The sequence below is a fragment of the Diabrotica undecimpunctata genome, chromosome 7 (genome assembly GCF_040954645.1).
Source record: "Diabrotica undecimpunctata isolate CICGRU chromosome 7, icDiaUnde3, whole genome shotgun sequence".
Taxonomy (NCBI): Eukaryota; Metazoa; Arthropoda; class Insecta; order Coleoptera; family Chrysomelidae; genus Diabrotica; species Diabrotica undecimpunctata.
The window spans coordinates 99,073,501-99,093,147 of record NC_092809.1 but is presented as its reverse complement, the minus strand read 5'-3'; the positions used below and the strand labels follow the sequence as shown (position 1 = coordinate 99,093,147).

Here is a 19,647-nt window from a genome sequence, read left to right as displayed (position 1 = left end):
CGATATCATAAATGTGATGGTACAAGAAACCAATAAATACGCTTCGCAAAAAGCAGAAAGAACCAATTTTTACTTCAAGCTCAGATTCGACAATGGAAGGATACTATTACTGACAAATTGAAAATATTTTTGGGTATACAGATTTGGATGGGATTAGTTCAGATGCCTAGTGTGACATCCTATTGGTGTAAGAATATCTTATATTCAAACTAAATAAAATCGTTAATGTCCCGAAACCAATTTGAGCTCCTCTTGAGCCACTGGCATTTTTCTGATAATGAAAGTACAGATACTTCACACAGACTTCAATCAAGACAGACAATCAAATCCCTTCTAAATCATATCAGTCAAAAATTTCAAAACACAGTAACCCCTTCATGTAATGTTTACGTACACAAAACCCTCGTGCCTTTTTGAGGATGTCTTAGTTTTCTACAATATATAAAAAACAAAAGACACAAGTTTGGGGTAAAAGTTTTCAAACTTTGTCTTGAACAAGGTTACATGTATGATTTCAAAATATATTGTGAGACAGAAAAAAATACTACTTCTGACAGTGTACCAAAATCGATTGTTATGGGGCTTTACAAAAATTTATTGGATAGTGGTCGAACCATTTTTGTGGATAACTATTATAGCAGTATCGAACTTGCTCACAAATTGCTGGGCACACAAACTCATCTGGTCGACACCTTAAGAAAAAATCGGAAGGGAATCCCAAAAGACATAGTACAAAGAAAATTAAAAAAAGGCGAAGTTATTGCCAAGGAAAGTGATTCTGGAGGTGATACTGAAGTGGTGTGATAAATGTGAAGTTTTGATGCTGACAACAAAACACAAAAATAAGATGGTTACTGTAAAGTCCAAAAATAGAACTGAAAAGGAAAAACCAACAGCTATTAGAGACTATAACCATAACAAAAGTTTCATTGATCTCTCTGATCAACTAAAAGCCTACTCTTCTTGCCTCAGATGTAGCTTCAAGTGGTATCACAAATTGGTAATAGAAGTTCTTCTAGGTTCAACTATCATAAACGCGTTTATACTATATAAACAGGTTACTGGTAAAAATATCACAATTACCCAATTTAGAGAAGATATTCTCTAGATAGAAACACTTGCTATATAACCTCTTATATTTGCACTTGCAAATATAACCTCAAGAGAAAATCCTCCATTGGTAGAGAGCCATCACATTCAGGAAGTGAACACTACTAGTAGACGTAGATGCTCAAATTGCTACAAGAACATGTCCGAACAACACTGTAGAAAATACGCCACATCTAAGGCCACTATGTCGCGTTATAAATGTATACAGTGCGATAAATTTTATTGTATACCTTGCTTTACTTCTGTTCATATGTACAAATTATAAAGACTGCAAAATACTGATTTCTTCTTCTTCTTTAAGTTCCATCTTCTATCAAAGGTTAGAAATCATCATGGCTATGCGGACTCTGTTGACTGCCGCTCTAAAAAGTTCTGCACTACTGCATTCAAACCATTCCCTTAAGTTCTTAAGCCAGGATATTCTTCGTCTTCCCACATTTCGCTTTCCTCGGATTTTGCCTTGCATAATAAGTTGTAATAATGCGTATTTTTACCCTCTCATCACATGTTCCAAGGACTCAAGTTTTCGTCTTTTGATAGTTAATATTATTTCCGCCTCATTTCCTATTATTCTAGTTACTTCTACGTTTGACATTCTTTGAATCCATGATATTCGTAGGATTCTTTTGTAACACCAAAATTCAAAGGCGGCCAACTTATTCAGATGGACTTGTTTTAATACGCTTCCAAGCCATAAAGAAGAGTAGAGAACATGTAACATCGAAGCATTCGCAGGCGTAGTTCTAACCCTATATCCCGACAACAAAGAAACTTTTTAAGTTTAATGAATGATGCACATGCTATTTCAATGTGTGTCCTAATTTCTTTGGTTTGGTCTACATCTGATGTTATCCATGTTCCTAAGTATTTATAGTTATTAACACTCTCAATTGCAGTATCTTAATAGTCAGTTGGATATTTGCATATGCAGATTTAGTCATGATCATGCATTTAGTTTTCTTTAAATTTATCTTCAGTCCGTACTCATGACAGCGTTCATTAAGGCGTTGCATTACGTTCTGTAAATCATTGTTGTTATCCGTCAGTATTACTGTATCGTCTGCAAAACGTGTTATTCAAAACTTCTCCATTGATAGATATACCTTCTATTGAGTCTGAGAGCGCTTTTTGAAATACCTCTTCACTGTAGACATTGAAAAGTAGTGGAGACAGCACGCAACTCTGGCGGACTCCTCTCTGTATTTTGATATTTTGGGTGTACTGGTTGTCAACTCTTACCTTGGCAGTTTGATTCCAATATAAATTAGATATAATTTTCATATCACGACTGTCAATATTTTTGCTTTTTAATATATCTACAAGCTTTTTATGTTGAACCTTAACAAATGCCTTTTCAAAGTCTACAAAACATAAGTACATGTCCTGATTCATGTCCATGCATCTCTGAGCCAGCACATTCAAGCCGAACAAAGCATCTCTTGTACTCATATACCATTTCTAAAGCCAAATTGTGTGTCACTAATTTCATATTCAAGAGTTTGAACAATTCTGCTGTGAATAATTTTCAAAAATGTTTTAAGTGTGTAACTCATTAAAGCTATTGTTCTGTGATCTGAGCAAGTTGTTGCACTTAGCTTTTTGAGAATTGCTACAAAGGTCGATTGCAGCCATTGTCTGGGGATTGTGGCAGTCTGATATATTAGATTAAAGAGTTCAACCATTACATCAATAACATCTTCATCGATGAGTTTTAATAATTCCATTGGCACATCATCTGGTCCAGTAGCTTTACCCTCTTTTGTGTTTTTGATGGCATAGATGACTTCTTCTCTTAATATTGGTGGTCCGGTATCCTCGGTGATTTCTAATGACAGTTCTTCTCTTTCAAAATTAAATAGTTGTTGGATGTAATTGGTCCAGTGACATAATCTCTCCTTCATATCAGTAATAATATCCCCTTTATCATTTTTAAGGATATTCGTTCTTGTACGTTTTCTAGAACCTGTCATTTCTTTGATTTTTTTGTGTAAATTAAAGCTATCATACTTTTTATCCAGATCTTCTATTTCCTTGCATCTGTCGGAGAGCCACCTCTCTTTTGCCTCTCGAATTTTCTTTCTGATATTTCTATGAATTTCTTTGTATTTATTCAGGTCTTTTGCTTTATGTTTTCTTCGTTCTTCCATAAGTTCAAGAAGTTCTACTGTCATCCAATGTTTTGTTTTTTCTCCAAGTGGTTTGAGGGTTTCTTTTCCAACTGACACAAGGGCATGTTGAATTTTTCCCCATTTTTGGCCAATAGTTTCCGCATTATCTTCTTTGACTTTCCTTAAGTTCTCGTTTATTTTAAATTTCGTTTCCGCATATGCGTTGTCTTGTTTGAGACGTCTTGTATCCATGATTTTCTTGGGGCTAGGGCTGTTGAACTTCTTTAGTTTCACTCTCATCGACAAATCAACCGGGTTGTGATCGGAGGATATGTCCGCACCTGGATAAGTTTTAGATGATATTATAGAATTTCTATATCTTCTGTTGACGATAATATAATCTATTTGATTTCTGAATTCTTACGTTTTATTTTTATTTTATTGTTGGAATACAAATTTTGTGTTCATAAATCTAAGCGAATATATTTTATTTTATATATTTTCAAATTTATTCTGTTTATTTTCAAATAAAATAATATTTTGTTGTCTAAATTCATTGATTTTTTAGTTACCTAACAAACTACATTACAACAGTAAAAAGAATAAAATACATAAGACATACATAAAATATGGTATGATATTGTGACATTCAACCCTTAATCAAATCGTATATATTCGGGTACAGGTCCGGGCCAACTAACTTAATTTGTTCATTGGGCCATCTACTCTTATTTCTCATAGCATTTCTACTCAAACGTGAAGGAATTCTGTGCAGCGCGGCTTGGAGTAAAACATTACATGCGAGACATATGTGTGCGGTGCGGCCTGTTGTGTTACATTCGTGCGAGGCACACTTGCCACAGATGGCGATCAACGTGTTAATAATTCTCTAACAAACACCTACTTTGTGTCATTGTCACGTTTGACAGAATATTTTTTGGAGACATTGGAGAAACTCACGCCGGGGACCCTGATTCAACAAGGATTTTATTCCTGCCAGATAAGACTATACAATATTTGTGTAATGAATGATTAGACCCAAGTTCCAGTATTTTTCTTTGGACTTAGCAGGGTGGATGATACTCTACAGAAATCGCTTCAGCACTCTTAAGCTACTTAAAGACCTGTGATTTCACTGGAAAAATGTGAAATGGACTTTGGAGATATCTGAAAGTTTGTTTTTGGAGAGGAAATGGAAAATACCTAGGTAATATTTGAGGTATCTGCTCTATTACAAAAATTGAGCTATTAACAATAAGATATGTATTTCATTGACTTAGAAGGCGTGTGATAGAGTAGAATACACAGGGTTTTTTAACATTCTACAACAGAAGGGTCTATATAAAAACGATATTCAATTCTTAAAAAACTTGAGACCATTCATAAGGGCAGAATAAGACGAAACGGAATATTACTCATAATATAATGCTGAGTCTATCAAGGAGGCGTGTTATTCTCTCTTTTGTTTAATATATATTAGATAAATATTCGATAAACTTTATAAGATATAGACAACAGTATAAAAATAAATATCCATTCAACCTACTCATTTCTTAAAAAACGTTATACATTTCACTTGTTTGATGCTACCAACACTCCATGTGTTCGAAAGAATATTTTTATTACAAAAAGACAACCATTTAATTAATTTTATTTCATATAATACTTATACAATGATACAATAAGTATGAAGGACAAAATTATAATTTTCATGAAATAAACAATTTAAAATTCCCTAGAAGGTCTACTTTTTTCGTAATAGTAATATATATGCTTTTATACAATCATAGCATAGCAAGTGGGATGCATATCAAAGTTCATAGGGAGGAAAACTATGTAACTAGAAAAATAAATTTATAATTTTTAACAAGCAACTACAACAAATGTTTTATCCAAATCCAGAGAAGATTTTAACTCATTTTATGGCTTTCAATAATTTGAATTTTCTATACTGGTATCACATTTAATACTTTTTGTTTTCAAAACTTCTATTCAACAACTGAATTGAGAGTTTTGATTTAGTAAAATTTGTTATAGAAGGACAGACTTCACATACTTATTATGTGACTAATATTCATTATCATAACATTGAAGACTACACACCATTAGTAATAGCACCATTTTTACAAAAAGTTAATTCTTAGCTTTGCAAGGTTTTTGTTATCTGTTCCTTTGTGTTCAGGTAAGGTGTATATTTGTTTTACATTTTTTTTATATACCTATTTATTTGTTGATACCTTTTTAATATTAATACTTTTTATCATACTCAGCAATCTCCCAATCATTCATCGTATTTGTGTTATAATAATTTTTATACCCAAAAACAAGTACATCGATATGCCGTTTTTGTATTTCACTAGAAATAATAGGCCTTGTAGTACAATGACACTTTTTTCTCATTCGAAATCCATACAGATTTGTTTTATTCATATTTTATGGTCTAAGATCCCACTGCAGGATCACTACGTTCATAGCGTAGTTAATCAAACTCACAACGGCTAAAAAGTGGCCGCAAATAGTTTTAATTTAATTAATCGTAATTAATTTTTGAACAAAAATTTCGTTCATTTATTTTTTAAATAAAATACGCTGCTCATTACGTATATGCACGTTTTTTATGTCAAATTAAAGCACCTGAGAAAAATGGCCGCAAGTTAGGGTTGCCAGCTGTTAAAAACGTGAGTTATCAAAGATAAAGTAAAATAATGTAAGCGCGCAACGACAGTGGTTTGACAAGTTATCATTAGTATGACAAGTATAATATATATCTATTGACGCATGCTTTAAAAACTCACATAAACTGACATTTCAAAACAATAGCGTTACGCGCTAGCTGTCTGTCCATTCTCAGATTAAAAAAACTGTTAGAGAAAAACTGATGGCGTATTCCGACACAGCACTAAAGTTATTACAATTTCCGGTTTTGGAAAAACTTTATAACTTACAAACGACCATAGATATATTTATTTTGACAACGGATTCGTAACCAGCGTGCAAAAATACGTCTAAAACATGTCTTGGTTATCTTCTCATCAGAAAAATGTGTCACTTCTGATGAAACTTTTTATTGACTTCCAATTTATTCATACAGAAAAATGATTTTCGCCCCTAATTGTTAGGTTTATATATATATATATATATATATATATATATATATATATATATATATATATATATATATATATATATATATATATATATATATATATATATATATATACTAGATTTGAAGAAACTCTTTTGTTGATATAAGAAAGTTTTTAAAACTTATTTCTTATCTTATTTCTATTATGGGATAAACTGTTTTTAAACCTACGTATCTCTTATTCTTTGGTATTTTTAAATACTTTATAAAGCAGTATATATCTGTACATATAGGATCAAGATAAGAGGTTAGAATAAAAGCATCAAATATAATTAAGTTTCTGTAAAAATTACACTACTTATTTCTAGAAGACAATTCCTCCCATCAGCGCATTTGTTTATTTTAAAAAAGCATGTCTATTTAATATGTAGATTAAAAAGCGAAAGTAGTGTAAAGAGGAGAATAAGTAGTAATGATCAATAGAGGGTTATTACTAATATAACGTTCTTGAAAATTTGGACATTTTTATGTTTCTCTGTAAAAAAATAGAAGAGCGCCATCTACGATATCCTATCACCACGTTTGGTGGCATGATAGTATCACGATATAGAACGTTACATAATATTCTTTTATATAGACAACTCCAAATTACCAATTTTTCAGATTGCTCTATTACCAATAATTCATTGACATAAATTTCACTTATTGATAACTAGTTCGATAAAGTTAGTTAAGTTCATATTAAGCAATAACAGTATTTACAACTATAGCTTATTTTAAAAGACATTTTATGTAGTCTTACCCTTATAAGTACATTTTATAGACTTTCTATAGTTTTGAGAAAAGGGACCAGAGAATAATTCTCACACTGAAGAAACATTCCATAAAATGTACACTACCTATCCTAAAGGTTATAAGTTAGCACAGGAGTGTATAATAAATGTGCCATTTTCTTTTACTTTATGGTTGTGTGAAATATATAGGATTTTCATCAATAATGACAAATGGGATACATTTTGAAGATTACACATTTTAAAATGTCGAGAATATGGACCAGTAATTTATATATTGTATATACATAGCCTCTGATATATGCTAGGAAAGCGTTTGTTGTGTTTAGGATGTGCCTTTATTTTTAAATTATTTTATTAAAATAAAATTATTTATCTCGAAAGTCCGTTAAACAGTCTCGACGTATCTAAGACTTCACCGATCCTAGATTCCAAACTCTACAAAAAAAAGAGAGTTCGGAATTTCACTCCCTGATAGAAAGCATAGAGATGTAGCAGAAATTGACCGAGGACCTCTACAAATTAATTGTGGAAATGCCTAACACTCATAATAGAATGAAAGATGGTGCCTTAAGGCTAAATAGGAATGCGGCCACCTTTAAAATATAGTCCATTAGAAAGTAGTTTATACGATCTCGTTTACCCCCTTTTTTATTGTTATATTCCCTTCCTGCCTCCCTGTTAGGCCACATACACCTGTACTTTTTACCATATTTCTCTTTACTTTTTTTTCATTTCTCTAGTTTTCTCTCGAATTGTCCGGAGGTGTCTGTCTTGTGGAAGAATGGGTGGTTTTAGTTGGTAGGCAACTGGCCGGGGTGGCATGCGTTGTATATAATCTATACTCTGGATGCTATGAATCCAACAGTACTAGGAACGTCTTTTCTAGTCGGTTTTAGAGTGTAACATAAGGGAAACAAACCCTTAAGTTATTTAATATTTATAATAGATTTTAAATTTAAGTACATATTAACTTACGCTTTGAATTGAAAGTTGGTTAATACCAATAACGTGATGTTATGATAATAATTTTTAAGCACGTTATGTTTAATTCATGCTATTGTACACCGACCTTTAAGACGCATATTTAAACGTTATTTTCAATTAACAGAGAATTCAGAACAATTTACTGATCGTTGTGTAAGGTCACACGCCGCGACCTACCTCAATTGTAAACACGTTAGAAGTTTTGTATTAAAAGTGAAAAGTAATATCTGTCTTTTTTTGTGAAAAATGTTGATCTGAACCTGAGATGGGCCAGAGCGGTGAAAGACCAACAAAACAAGGGCCTTTCCACCTCAGTAAAAAGGGTACTATATCAGAAATATTGGTTACTAAGGGTTAAAAATATTTCTCTTTTATGTCATCATCTTGTATTGTTTCTTACTTAAGTATTACTTCAGTATTACTTAAGATAGTACTATCTTAAGTAATACTGTAGATAATGAATACTAGTCTTCAATGCCATTTCGATATTTAAAATTGCTATTTTATATTTTGATTACACATATCTATGTATAATCTTGGTCATTTTTGTATTAATTCAGTCATAAAATGAGTTAATACCCTTATCCAACACGATCTATTATGTTTGCCAAATTATTATAAAGTGTGTAAAACAAAATGACAGCTACTGCACTTTGTCACTCAAACATCTAGATAAAAAATAATAACTTACTTAGAGAAAAACAGTACATACAATATAAGTAAGCAAAGTAAAATTGTTGATCGTATTTATACAATTTTTTATAAGGTAATAATTCAAAAATAGACAGGGTATATTGCTTTTATGATTCATATTTTAGTTGTTAGTTCTGGGTACGAATCGAACTTGAAGTTCGATTTGCAGTATTAGTTTTGCTTTAATTGACACTTTCTAATAAAAAGCGACTGATGATTTATAATTCTTCGTCGTTTATAGCTCCAAATATTTTGCGGAGTATTTTACGCTCGAATATTCCCAGAAGTCATCCTTCTGCGTTAGACTCCATGTTTCCACCCCGTAGGTATCTGAGGACCGGCCTTAGCAGTGTTTTGTATATAACAATTTTAGTTTTTCTTTGGATATTTCTCGAGTAGAATTGTTTTTCAAGTCCATAGTATGCCCTATTTGTAAGGTTGATTCGTCTTTTAATTTCTTTGCTTGTTTTATTGGTAGTAGTAACTAGCAAGCCAAGGTATGTGAAGCTATCAACACGTTCTAAGATGTGACTACCAAATGCTGTTTCCCGTACCTTATTTGCTAAAGGATCCTTAGTAACCAACATGTACTTGGTTTTGTCTTCGTTGATAACTAGCCTAACCTGTTTCGCCGCCGTTTCTAATTCTAGGAAATATTGCTTAACATCTCGCTTGCTACGCCCTGTTATGTCAATGTCATCGGCGTATGCTAATATTTGTATAGATTTGTAAATAGTAGTGTCTCGGACTGCCTTTTCCAAGACAATGTTAAATAGGAGGCAAGTCAGGGCATCCCTTTGTCATTCTCGTTAATCGGATAAGTTTTTCTAGTATACCAAACTCACACATTGATTGGTATAGTATATACTGTTCTCTTGACGCTTTTGTATGTAGCCTTGGATTTTTCTGAAGTAAATCCGGCCTGGTATTTTCCAACGATGCCAACTGTGTAAACTTGTAGCCTTCTATCTTGTTAATACTGCAATGTTTTTGCGTTTGAACATTATCCTGATTTCTGGACTAAATCCGGCCTAGTATTTTACAACGATGCCAACTGTGTAAACTTGTAGCGTTCTATCTTGTTGATACTGCAATGTTTTTGCATTTGAACATTATCCTGATTGCTAGACTATGGCTGATTATAAAGAATATCAACGTGGAGCAATATTTTACGGAAAATAGTCAACCAAAACAAGAATAATTATTGATTTCTATGTCTTTGAGTTGTTGTTGTTGTACGAAAATGTTGTATACTGCCTTCATGGAAATATTTAAATATTTAAAACATTTGCCACTGCTTTAATGTGTCGGTGCTTTCATAACATTTAATTACTAGGAAACCTGTTTCAGAATTTGACTTTTTCCCCACTTTTCATGATGTTCAACTGAGCATAATTTGCCTGTAAGCAGAGCTTAATTGTTATATTTGTTCAACAAGAACTATAAGTGGTATGCAAGAATTTTGATGCCCGCGGTAAGCTTCTTGCTTCTTCGTATTTTCAGGAAATTGGTGAGAAACTTTGATCCCCCTAAAGCCCCTATCTGAAGAACCATTGTAAAGTAGCAGACATGAATAAGTTTGATTCCTCATATAGACATTCGATTAAGCTTTTATATGTATCCTTAGAAAAACGACGAGTAAAACTCTTTTCTGTCTTTCGTTCACACACTTAATTCCGGCAAAGGTCTGCCCAATTGTTTAATTTCTAATTTTTCTCAATAGGAAGACGAGGACAATCAATATTGAAGATTTTTCCAACTCATTTATTGTTAACTGCCTCTTTATTTTGTAATTACAAACACTAAAAGGTAAACTAGTCTGATCGCCCCTATATTTCTCTATGATCTTCAATTCTACAATTTCTTTTCCAAATATCCAAAACCCCCTCCAAATAAATCTTTAAAAAGCGTAAGTGCAATGCAGCAGCCTTGGCGAAGTCCTTTGGTCACCTTATCTTTTTTGTTACTTTTTGTCCAATCTTTGGACATGGAATTTTCTTGTCATCCAGCACCTGCCTCAGCTTGGCTAATGGGCCACTGATTTTTGAAGATTAATAAATACCATGAGTGTCTTCATATTGTATTTCAAGCGCTTTTCTATTGTTTGTTTTAGACAGAAAACATTGTCTATATAAGAACGACCAGTACTAAAGGCACTCTGATCTTCAGAATACGTATTTTGAGAACGATTTCCGAAGTGGAAATTGAAACGTCAATAAACTTACTTTAACCTTTAATTGTGGCTTATTCCCATTTAAATAGTAATAACTTTAAAATGCCACAAGAAAATAGCTTCAGAACAATATTCTATCTATATCAATTGATCATTTAATCCTCGAACCGTCTTGTACTTTTTATTCTTTAAGTGCCATCTCCGCGGCGGAGGTCGGCAATCATCATAGCTATTCGGACTTTTGAGACGGCTGCTCTGAAAAGTTCATTTGATGTACATCCGTACCACTCTCTCAGGTTGCGCAGCCATGACATTCTACGCTTCCCTATGCTTCTTTTTTCTTGGATCTTTCCCTGCATCATCAGTTGGAGCAAAGTGTATTTCTCTCCACGTGTAATACGTCTGAGATATTCAAATTTTCTTGTTTTAATTGTATTTAAAATTTCTATTTCTTTATTCATCCTTCTCAGAACCTCTTTGTTTGTGACGTGTTCTGTCCACGATATTTTCAGAATTTTTCTGTACACCCACAGCTCGCATGATTTCAGTTTTTTCATTGATGTCGCATTCAAGGTCCAAGATTCCATTCCATAAAACAAAGTCGAAAAAACATACCACCTCGCCAACCTAACTCTTAGTTCAATTTTAAATCCCTTGTACTCTTCTCATTTTGTTGAAATTTGCTCTAGCCTTCTCTATTCTGATTTTGATCTCCTGAATGTAATCATTTGTGGAGTTAATCATTGTTCCCAGATATGCATATTTGTCCACTTGTTCGACGTTGGTTCCGTTTATTAGAAGATTCTCGTTATTTCTTTGAGTTTTCGATATTCTCATAAATTTCGTCTTCTTGACGTTCATTGTTAGACCGTACTCTTTTCCATACTCCGCTATTCTGGTTACCAGGCTTTGAAAATCTTCAATATTTTCGGCTAAGATCACAGTGTCGTCCGCATATCTAATGTTGTTAGTGGGAACTCCATTTACCTTTATTCCAGCTGTTTCATTGTACTTTTTAATATCCGTCAAAATTTATACTTTACATTTTACTTTTTTTTTTTAATTTTCATTCGGTTGTGCTTATATTGCCTATTTTAAGGACATAAGTAACATGAAGAATATAAAGTGTATGTACCATTTTTACCTTCTAAGTGAATTATTCGTTACCTAGATGCAGCTTCCATCCCAAAACCTTCTCAAAAAATATATTCCAAACCTTCAACTATTCCTTTTTTTACACCCGCACTAAAATATCAGTCAAGTGATCAGCTATTCAAATTTTATCGATCATACAATAAAAACAAATCGAGGAATCATTAATGAATTATTATTACGTACTATTGTATATATGGCGGGAAGTATAAGATAAAACATTTTGATTTTTTTAAAATGGATTTGCATCAGCCTTGCATATCAACAATTTGGTTTACTTGAAAAGTTTTCAGGCCATTTTTTTGCTGCACATAATTTGTTTATTTTATTTAATCTTTCTACTTCCGAAAATATACTAAGTACATTCAACAATAATACAATAAATGATTTTCCTCGTATAACATTGCAAACAAAATTCTCAACGTACTAGATTTGAGAAGTAACTCAAATATATATACAAAAATTGAGGAATGTATACTGCGGTAGTTATAATAGACTAAAACCTAAGAGAAGAGAGACAAAAACAAATAAAGATACCACCCTGTACATTTACACTTACAGTGCTCATAAAGTAAGGAATTTGTGTTCATCTCACATGTAGGTATATACTGGATATTGCACCTTAAAAAATGAGGCCTTATAAGTAAAAGTTTAATAGGTAAGGTGAAACTTGGTACATGTATTTTTATTACAATTACAAATTCTACTGGTCAGTCGATTCCAGGAAGTGTTCACAAAAAATAAGGTATAATAAAAAAATATAAAAAATCTATTGTATGTCTTATAATATTAAAGGTATATAGGTACATTTAAAAATTATACCTTACCTGTAAGTAAAATATAGTCGTCACTCAAGATCAAAGTATGTATTAAATGAAGTCCTTAATTTGCCGATCAATTAAGGAGTATCCTCCAACTGTGCTACTGAGTAGTTATTGAGATACAATCGAAAAAACTACTTAGGTAATTAACCTAAAATATTATAATGCATATATATTCACATAGACATATAATAAAAGATACACTGATCGTTGCATTACTAGCCTGTTCCCCCAGTACTCTCTGCTGGTAGCGCCAGCTACCAGCGGAGTAGAACCCAATAATTTCTATTACTGATATTCTTTTATTTTCTTTCTTTCTTATATCTACACGAACTATTCCATACTTTCTATTACTGATTTATAAATTCTTTTATTTTCTCTCTTTCTTTCTTATAGCTACACGAACTATTCCACAATAGTCCGTGTAGCTGTCTAGTGGTTGAGATCTTGCTTGGACAATCTTGGAATGCATTTCTTCGTTACTCCCTGCTTTTGATGTTTTTTATGTTTGATGCAATTTGTAAGCTTCCTGGTTTTTCCTCCAGCAACTAAGTACTCGGTTTTTTGTATATTAAGTGTAAGGCCCCACTTAATGTACTTCTCTTCTAGTTTTCTAAGCACATAGTCTATATCGCTCTCGTCTTAAGTTAAAATGGTTTGGACATCAGCGAAGTGTATCGTCTTTGATTGAGATGTCCATATTGCAGCATTTTCTTTCCCCATACTGAGAGCGCCTCATTCAGATATATTTTGAAAAGTGTAGGTGCTATCTATGCAGGAGCCTTGCTTTAAGACCCTTACTAATAGAAATTTTTCTAGTTAATTTGATTCCAGTTTTAATGTTTACCGTCGTATTTTTGTAAAGCTGTTGTACTACTTTTATATATTATTTGTTTATTGCTTGTTTTTCCATTGCTGCCAGAGCATTGAAAGTTGTACACTATCGTATGCCTTTGTCAGATCTATAAAGACTATATAAGTTAAAAAGTTGTTTTCTAATCTTTTCTCAATAACCTGCTTTAGAGAAAATATGCTGCCCATACAGTATCTGTCTGCACGAAAGCCATGTTGTTTTTCTACACCTGTCACCTCTTTTTAAATATTATTTTTTATTTTTCCACAAAGTCTTGAGAGTGAATTTATGACACTTAACCCCTGTAGTTTCAACAATTCTTTCTATCTTCTTTTTTGTAGTTGTTGTTAATATGTGCTTTTGTCCACTCTGGTAGTAAGTCATGAACTTTATAGAATGAGGTGAAAACATACGCTAGTAATTCCTGTAATACTTGTTGACTGTGTTTTAGTAATTCGTTCGGTATACCTTGTGGTCCGCCTGCTTTCCGATTTTTCCTGTACTATTATTTCATCGTCTTCCAATTCATATGTTGTTGTAATGGTGTTCGTGAATTGCGGTCTTGTTTCAGTCAGAAGTTGTGAGTAATGTTCGATCCAAGATCTTACTTCTCTTGCTCTTGTTGACCCTGTATATTTGTTAAGCTCTTCGCATTTACTTTCCCAGAAAACATTTTTTGCTTTAGTTACTAGATTTTTTACTTTTCTGTTGGATCTTGCGTATGTTCTTTTATCAACTGTGTCATTTGTTTGCAACCACTTTTGATACGCTTATTTCTTGTTGTGTACTGCATTGGCGATGTCGTTTGTCCACCACAATGGAGTATCTTTAGTGCGAAAAAAAAAATTTTTGAACATAAATTCATATTTTATATGAGAAACCAATTTTATTTAAAATGTTTGAGGATCCTTTACTTAATATTTTAGTAAAATCCTATTTAGGTGTCTTGTTTGTGATCGTGGAAGTTCGAAGAGCGAATTATTATCACTTTTCAGGTAAGTCATTTATGAAATGTATATTGTTTTATAAATATTAGGTTCTATGTTGATAGTCAGTGAAAGCGTTCAGTTTATTTAATAAATAAATAATTTTATACCGAATACTTAACAATTTCAATTAAATTTTTTGGTTAACTTTAACGAAAGTACAAGCTGAATATACCCGCAAATGTTAACCATGGAAAAAAAAATTCGGTTTAGCAGTATTGGCATGTTTTTATAATGTACATGTTCTATGCTTCAAATATAAAGAGAGAAAGCTTTAGAAAAGTACATTTTGATGATATTATGTTATGAATTCTGCAATTTTTAATTTATAAAAAACAAGAACGAGTAAATATTTGTTTCTTGGAGATTAATTGCAGTTAATTATTAGAATTTTTTTTTTGCAATTACCCTTTGATAGATTAGTGGATAGATTTGGCAATCGTTAAACCACCAATTGCCATATTGCAACAGATATTTGCAAGTAATCTCAAAAGAGACAAATATTTACTTATTATTGTTGTATATAAATTAAAAATTGCAGATTTTATAACATAATATAATCAAAATGTACTTTTCTAAAGCTTTCTCTCTTTATATTTGAAGCTTAGAACATGTACATTATAAAAACATGCCAATACTGCTAAACCGAATTTTTTTTTCCATGGTTGACATTTGCGGTTATATTCAGCTTTTTTAACTTTCGTTAAAGTTAACCAATTTTTTGTTTTTCTTATTAAACTCATTTAAATATAATTTTTCTAACTAGTTTTTTTTCATAAATTTCCTTTTAACGAAGAAAAATAAATTCAATATAAAATGAACGGGCACGCCATTGTTGTAGTAAACATATCTTTAATTTCAAGCGATAAGTCTTTAGACACCTGATTATATAGCGAGCATAGTCGACTGCTGGGTCTATATATTATACGTCATTGCGTTTATTCTAAAAGAATGCCCTTATGGTGGAATTGACAAGTAAATAGTAAATGCATGAAAATGTATATTATGCATTATATTATTTTTTAAGGTTAGTGAACTAAGCGGTCTTTTCGATTATCTCTGAAACCACCCACTAGCAACATTGAAAGATCCTAAATTGATGTTATAATTGAGGTCTTTTATTTGACACATACCTTGAAATTGAGTGACGATTATGTTTTTACCGATAAGTATAGTATAATAATATTGACATTTTATTGATGATTCTTAAAAGCAAATATCTAAATAAAGGAATAATCTTCCTTATTTTTTTTATCTTTAATTTGTTTCGTGGTGTTTCTTCGTCCATTTTTATATTGTACATACTGTAGTCATATACATTAGTTTCTCTGCGTTAATTATAATGACTCCTTTCTTCATACCTACACAAATTCGTCTCCTATATAATTATTTTTCTCCTCTTGTCTCGAATGCAGTTTTCGTTTGTTTAGTATTATTGGTGATAAAACTATCTTAATGTTCATCTTGGCATTTGTGTCTCAGCGCTAAGATATTTAGATAGGTTTTTACAAGTTAGATCTAATATGTTCATTAATATATATGTTACATAATTTAAATTTTAAAGAGACATGAATAGATCTCATTGTGTTGGTTGTTTTGAATGTTGTGATATTGTATTTATTTCCTATCCTTTTTACTTTTTCTAATAAGCTCTTTACATATGGTTTGTTGTCATCTTTAAATGTCTTCTTGTGAGTATTTCTAGATCCTTTTTGGTGTTTTGTTTCCTTTCTTCAATCTTGTGAAATTCCCTGTTTGAAAAGGATAATGGATACTTATTTTTTGTTAAAACCGTGTTGATCTCCCTTCAACACCAACCTACTCTGCTTCTGAAGAAGCAACGTATAAGGGTAGCGCAATGTTGACATGGATCCATATAAGTTTCATCCAAATCAAATACCAGGTTTTGGTATGATACAAAAGCTGAACTTACAGACAAACGATTAGAACCAAGTATTGTTTAGTTCAATCTTTCGAGTTGGATGACACAGCACTCAATTTATTTTGTACCACATTGCTTCTTAATACATTATTATTGACAGTTAATGAAACTTTGGTATCATTTTTAAAAAGTCATCTCATAAAATGTATAACGCGCACAAACATTTTCTTTTGTGATCACAAACAATTAGAATATAATTACTAAGAATGAACACTTCTGAATCTGACAATTCTGTATTATAATAATAAGCTTTTTTAACTTTTCCTAAAACATTGAGATCATTCCTCAAAATTATATTCGTATAAGATTATAGTTTAACAAAGTTAGGTATTTCTCTATTTTTCCACAATTCCTTTCAATTTATACTATATATTATAACGCTATGCACATTTCCTTATTCAAAAACGATGTAGAAAATTAAAAAAGAACAATAAATAAATCCTAATACTCAAAAATGACTAGAAATATGTATTCACTTTATCACTCATGGAATCCGATTGTGTAAAACTACAATTAATCTAAATACTAAGGATTTTCCTAAGGTATCTTTTTCAGTTTTGATTTTTATTAACATTTAAAGTAGGGTTATGGTAATACCAAAGTATGAAACGCAATCTCCCCTTCCTTACTTGCTCCATCTGGCTCTTTCCCCAACTGTTCTTCCTCCCAGATTGTAATATAACTCTTCAATTCGCATTCGTAAACGACCGTGCTGTCAACTCCTTCAAAATAGATAACTAATAAAATAGGGATAAATGTCAAAGATTTGAATAAATTAGAGTTTAAAACTAGTATAAATTTCATCAAATTTTAAAACTAATGAGCTTGCATGCCCTTCAACTAGGGGTCTTTTAAAATTCTTTATCAAATTTACAATGTCGACAAACGATATCCCTATTTCGTCCGCCATCTTTCAAAACAAGTGCTGCCACCTATAGTCGTTTGAGAAAGCGAATAGTTTATCTCCCAATTTGTTAGTATATATTCTTCTGCAGATATTTCTTACGACAATTCTTTACGATTCCCCTCCATTTCTAATCTTCTATTTCTTTTTGCGATATGTCCAAAATATCGCAAATATATTTTTATTTTTCTACACCTTTTGGGACGATGTTATATATGTGATAATTAATATTCTTTTGTGTTATTATATCAACTCATATTAAATTTTTCGATTTTGTAATTATTTACTCCAAATTGTATTTGTCTAAAAGTACCCTTAAAGCACCTTCCAATTTTTGGATTTTTTTTCCTCCTATCGATATATCTCCAGACCAAGGTATTTCTTACTATTTATATTATAAGATGTAAAAAAAGACAGGGGAGAAGATACGTCCCTGCCTAATACCCAAACTGGACTATTTTAACTACAATCATACAAATAAATAAATTCGTTGTTAGTTATACTTTTTATTAAGATCATTAAGGTTGAGATATCCTGGTTTGTTTCTATAAGAACCAAATATTTGCATATATGAGAAAGATACTAAAAAATCCCTAGTACAATATTTATATTGACTTCATAAACTAACTATTCACTTCTGATATTTACAGCTCTAGACATCAAATCCTCTCCGAAGCGATATCATTTAATTAATTTGATTTACGTTTCTTAATTTTGTGAATCAATTTTACATTCGTATGGTTTTAAAAAATAGTTATGTACGGATTTATCTCTAAAATTTGAGAAAACATACAGAATGTTTAACATTAAGAAGAAAATAGTTAATTTAATGAATTATATAAACCAAAAACAAAACTTTAACCTTCAATATTCTCTTTCACCCAATCAACTACACAAATAATCAACAGTCAAGACAAAAATTACGACTTGTTTAAGTTTGACATTGAAGAATTGGAAACATTGATATAACTGGTACATTTAGTTCCTCTTATAGCTTCAGATCACAATTTCCAAGGCCAGTCTATGCATAAATACGACAACAAATCAATGACCACAAACATTCTACCCCACAATATTTTATTTTAATTTTCGAATAGTAAGTAATAAGCTCTCATAAGATTGTATCGATTGGTTTCCAATGACACGTGAATGGTCTAAAATACTCAAGCAAACTACTGGTTAGGTTATGTTAGGTTAGGTTTATTCCCTACTGGTTAGTTAATAATGACATGTTGTAAAGCGAATCTGCGTTTTGCAATGTTTAGATGCTTTACGATTAAGTACAGTTTAAGTTTAGTTGAACCTATCGACAATTTTAGTTACTTCAGGTTACATTGCGTATAGCCACATTTTTTATATAAACGTATGGTAACTTTTTGAGGTAAAGTATATATTTACTAGTCTCAAATTTGGGTTAGTGTTAAATACAGCCTAGTATGTTTAAAAGTTAAAATAAATTATCTTTAAATCACAATATATTCAATGAAAGTGTCCCTCATATTTATGACCTCCACATATCAGACTGGCCCGCCGAAGAAAATAAAATAACTTACATATATTAAAGCTACTAATAAACTAATACGGATTCCATAGTGATTAAATCTCATTTTAAATTAACCGTCACTTCTTTGGTGGTAGGGGTGTCATTGGTGATGTTTTGAGGGTTGCGCCTAGCCGATTTCGACCTAATTTGGCCGGCTAAAAGCGGATTAATGGCGTAGAGCCAGTCATGTACTTCTTTCTCGTGCAAAGTTTGAAGTAGGTATCCCCTGTGCTTACTTACTACGCTAAAGGTGTTGGGTAGACGAACCGCGCTTAACTGATCTTCAGAATACTCTACTTGAGCTGTAGCTAAATTGATCAAGGCTCTTTCGACTGGATCTTTTTCGTCTCTGAAGATGAATACATAGGGACGGCGAACAGACTAAAACATTAAAAAAAGAACATGATTTTTTTAAATTGTAGACACTAGACATCAAAAAAATAAGAACAACAGAAATTATTGAACACTTTGATCTTCTCGTTTTATGATTGTTAAAAAT

The 19,647-nt window shown here is 31.8% G+C and overlaps 1 protein-coding gene across 7 annotated transcripts in view; it reads right to left on the bottom strand.

Annotated features, from left to right (window-relative positions):
* Positions 1-4,853: 4,853 nt before the first annotated feature.
* Positions 4,854-19,647, bottom strand: part of unc-104 (kinesin family member unc-104) — a 231,104-nt gene continuing 216,310 nt past the window's right edge. For all 7 annotated transcript variants that reach the window (XM_072537853.1, XM_072537847.1, XM_072537849.1 and 4 more), the window contains one exon: positions 4,854-19,529. In XM_072537853.1, the coding sequence (XP_072393954.1) occupies positions 19,209-19,529 (321 nt within the window). In that variant the 3' untranslated portion in view covers positions 4,854-19,208. The remainder of the gene's footprint in view (positions 19,530-19,647) is intronic.